This window comes from Epinephelus lanceolatus, chromosome 2 (assembly GCF_041903045.1).
Source record: "Epinephelus lanceolatus isolate andai-2023 chromosome 2, ASM4190304v1, whole genome shotgun sequence".
Taxonomy (NCBI): domain Eukaryota; kingdom Metazoa; phylum Chordata; class Actinopteri; order Perciformes; family Serranidae; genus Epinephelus; species Epinephelus lanceolatus.
In genome coordinates, this window is record NC_135735.1 from 24,592,481 (window position 1) to 24,596,683 (window position 4,203).

A 4,203-nucleotide genomic window follows, 5' to 3' on the forward strand; every position below is an offset into this window, starting at 1 on the left:
AGCAAAGAGGTTGTCTTTATCAGTCAGCGTCTGGGTCACAGTGAAAGCTGAGATGTTGTTTACAATCTTGCAGAATAATCCTAAAGACCTTTGACTTTGTGTTTTGGCTGCATCGCCCTGCTGTCTCAGAGGTGTGTCTTAACAGGGCAGAGGTTGTGGAAATCGTCTGCTTTTGGCACAGTTTGTGAGTTTGGCTTATTTCATACCGTCATCTCATGTCATGTCTTAACTGTGCACCCTGCAGTCCTGACTCAAACATCCAACAGGTTTTAAATGTCACGTTTGTTTTCAGCTTGTGGGTCATTGCAAACAGAAAGAAAGGGAGCAAATGAAGTCAAGCTTAAAAACAGGATTTATTTGTATGTCAAACAACTTTCTTTGTGAGATTAAAATGTATTACCCCAACAAATAAAGACTAATAGTTCTTAAACCAGTTTAAGGAGGATGTCATAGAAATATATGAATATGTGTGTAAAATAAATGCAGTTTTTATCAATGTGGAAATATTATCACAAACTTTAGTTTACTTCAGAGTAAATGTGATCCCTGAGACTGTAGGTCTTTTTCAGTCAGAAAAGCAAGCTTCCTGGTAAAATCCTAAACCAGTGACTCCCACACAGGGTGGCTGTCTGAGTCCTGGCTGTGCAGAGAACTTAAGCCAGTGTCTGAGTCGTCGTCGTTCCCACTGTGAGCTTTGGACAGACCCCTGGCCTGCTCCACCCACTCACTCTTCCTCTCCAAAGTGCTCATCATCCCCATCTTATCATCTGTCCCGTGGCTACATCTCTCCTCACTGACTGTCCCTTCCTCTATGTCCAAAGTGTTCACTTTCTCCAGCAAATCCCTCATCTCCTTCTCCCTCGCCCCGCAAATCTCCTGGGTCAGCTCTAAATCACTCCTAATAGCTTCTAAATCCGCGTTGAGGCGCAGACCGATGTACAAACTCGCATCTAGCTGTGTCCTGATCCTCTCCTCTTCCAAAAGCAGCTCGTTTTCCGGTGCTGTGTCTGCCCCCGTGCCGGGGAGGGACGGTGCGCCCTCGCCGGGCTCTGCGTCTTTGCTCTGCAGCTCCTCTTTCCTCCGCTGCATCCAGCGGTGGTTCAGCTCCTCCTGGATCTGCACCGTGAAAATGTCTATAAGGGCTTCCTGCTCCCACAGCTCCTCTTGTAGTCTAACCACCTCCTCACACTGCCGGACATACTCTTCAAACTTGGCAAGAGTCTCTGGTGAACCCACTGTGTCTCTCTCCCGGCTGCACGCCGCAACAGCATCCACTAAATACGTGTCCTGCACATAATTAACACCGTGTCTTTGAATTCTGTCCAAATGCACTTTAGCCTCGCACCTCTCGATGTCTGCGTCCAGCTCTGTGAGCCTCTGGATCTGCTGGCGGATTGTATGATCCTGAGAAATCACCAGGTGAACCAAAGTTTCCATCTTTTCAGCAGAGGACGCGTCTCTCTGCGCCCTCTTCTTGTTGATCTTCTCCAACTTTCTGAAAGCTTTCCGGACGATCCGACGCTGTTTCTCAGGTGAGATGCCACCCATGGGAGACCGCCCGGCGGTCCCCTTGGTGACACAGGGGCTGTGTTTGCTGGGCACCACACGCGCCTCTGCGCTCCGGGCTCCGTGGTTCGCCAAAGACGCCTCACTTCTCACCAACACAAACTTCACATTTCTCTGCTCCTCTCCCCACGCCAGCCACAGCCGTAAAATCTTGGTTTTGTTTGGTAAAATCCTCTCGAATCCTCTCCACTTCTCCACGATGCAGTAAGACTGTGGGCATGACGCTGTGGAGAGGCCGTGCTGTGATTTCTGCTCCTCCAGAAGAACTTGGACAACATCAGCGCAGGTTGTGCGCTTTGACAAGCCGAAGACAAGCTTCTCCTCTCGGCAGACCCACACTGATATCTTACTCTCCTCCCGCTCCATCATGAATGTCTGCTAAACTGTGTTACTTATAAACAGAAATAAAATTTTAAAATAGATTTAAATCCGCATGTCCGGAGAAAAGCGCAGCCGTGTCCATGCTCATCTCTGTGTGCATGCGCGCTGCGCCCCAGACCCATGTGAGGAGTTGCTGATGGAGCTGCAGGTCTAGAGCTTCATGCGTCCTCCTGTGCACTTTGCTGAGGCCAAGTCAAGGAAGGAAACACTCCGGGTGCGTTTATGCTGCGTCCTCACGAGACTGCCTCTGCTGTGGTCACATGACTGCCACCAGCAAGCGTCAGTAACCAGATGCTGTGATTTCTGAGGCAGGTTGGGAGTTCATGAGGGTCCTTGTGCTCTTGAAACGGTAACTTCAGTGTACATCATGAAAATATTTAAATAAAAGATGATTTATTGTGATTCATGTGTTCAGATTTAAATGAATGGACACATGATTATGAATCATATATTAAAGAACATAATTATTTAGCAGTAAATGAAAAGCACTACTAAACCTGAATATTATTGTGTCAAATGGCAGTGAAAGTTCAAAATATAGAAACTTATTTTTTAAAGGTAGGCCTACAGTATGTAATTCTGGAAAAAGATCAACCCAGTCTCATTCTGAAGTCGTTGAAATCCAGCACTTGGGCAGTGACTTGTGGCATCAGACACTGATGAACAAAAGCTATCAGGTATGCACCTGCTCTATCCACTAAGCCACTGACACCCCTCAATGACATGTTTTTGTTGCCTAAACCCAACCACGTGTGTTAATTTTTTGAAGGAACAAAAATGCCAGTTTGCGGTGTTGTACTGAAGTAGTGCTTTTATTTTGAAAGAGACTGTAAATTTCCTGTGAAAACCGAAGTGTATTTTGAAAGAAGACAGGCAGAACTTGACAGGGGGTCCCAGAAAGTCAACAACCATTGCACCCAGGGTACCTTTCATGTCGTATCTAGATGTAGAAAGTCCATGACGAGGTCAGAGTGAGAATGTGTTGAAAAGATAAGTGTATGTTGAGTCTCATTCCCAGATCGTCAAATACCGATGGTTTGGCAGTTCAGTCCCACTACCAACCCAAGGTCATCAGCATTGAGTCCATCAGGAATGAGTTCTAAATCCCAGAAACGAGTTGGCATATTACCACTCCTGGTTCCCTCGTCTCAAAGTCAACGGGGTTTTGGTTTAGATGAAATAAAGGTCTGTGGTCAACACAAGCTTAAGAGACTTTAATGTTTTGTTATGTGTCTTAAAAACATGGTTGTAATAATCCAATGGGAAAATCTCATTGGCTATCTCATGAGGGAACCAGTGCAATGCTAACTTCCTGTCTGCCTACAGAAAAACGTCATACCTGGAGCACTCTATTTGACGACCTGGGAATGAGACTCAACAATCACCTGTCTTTCTTCAGAATGACATACTGCGCCTTTTAAGCTGCATACAAGTGATTTTGTGATGATTATTATTATTATCATTTGTAATTCACTAGCATTTCAGCTTTGGTTTATTCTGCCAACTAATGAGAGAAACATCTGGCTCAGCTTGTTTCGACTGTTCATTTGCAAACAGTGAACATGCAGACACTACAGAGCTGCTAACAAGCTATAAATAATAATAAATCTCATATAGCACCTTTTTAAATCAGTGTCTCACCTGGAACTCCTTCCTGTAGACGCCTCTCTGTTTTCCTCTTATCTCTGTACACTCATGAAGTTATTAAAAATTTTTCAACTGACAGTTTCACCTCATTTCACATCTGTTTGTGTCCTCTCATCTTTCTATTGACTTTATATGCAGACATGTCACCTTTTAAAAGACACGCCCTGTAAAGCTGCACAGAGACATGACGTGTGATGATGTTAACATTAAACAGATATTGTTTAATGAGGCTCTAAGTGTTTTAAGATAACGTTATTTCACCCTTACATTTTGACCTTACGCAGCAGCAGTTTGTGATTCTGCACATTGTAACATCCCAGTGCCATATTCAAATAATGAATATCCATCATGTAACTTCAGACAGGAGCCAAAAAAAATAATTTTTTTTGCAGTACAAGGCTGTGTAGCAGAGACACAAAGAATCTTACGATCGAACTCATTCAGAGATGTGAGTGAAGCAGCGATGACCTCTCTTCTGTTGGATTTCACTTTGTGTTCAGTGATCTGAATATTCAGGGCCAGTTTGCTTTTGTCGACATGAGTGAGAGGGGACAGGTATTAGACTGTGTAAATGTCACCTTCAGATTCGGGTGAAGATATCTGAAGGGT

The 4,203-nt window shown here is 44.5% G+C and overlaps 1 protein-coding gene across 1 annotated transcript; it reads right to left on the bottom strand.

Moving 5' to 3' along the window:
- Positions 1-334: 334 nt before the first annotated feature.
- rassf10b (Ras association domain family member 10b) lies at positions 335-3,680 on the bottom strand. The gene has a single exon (XM_033611500.2). The coding sequence runs from the start codon at positions 1,933-1,935 to the stop codon at positions 598-600; it is 1,338 nt and encodes a 445-aa protein (XP_033467391.2). The 5' UTR covers positions 1,936-3,680; the 3' UTR covers positions 335-597.
- Positions 3,681-4,203: the final 523 nt, after the last annotated feature.

Excerpts from the sequence above, each read along its gene's own strand:
- rassf10b (XM_033611500.2), bottom strand. The coding sequence starts at position 1,935 with ATGATGGAGCGGGAGGAGAGTAAGATATCAGTGTGGGTCTGCCGAGAG.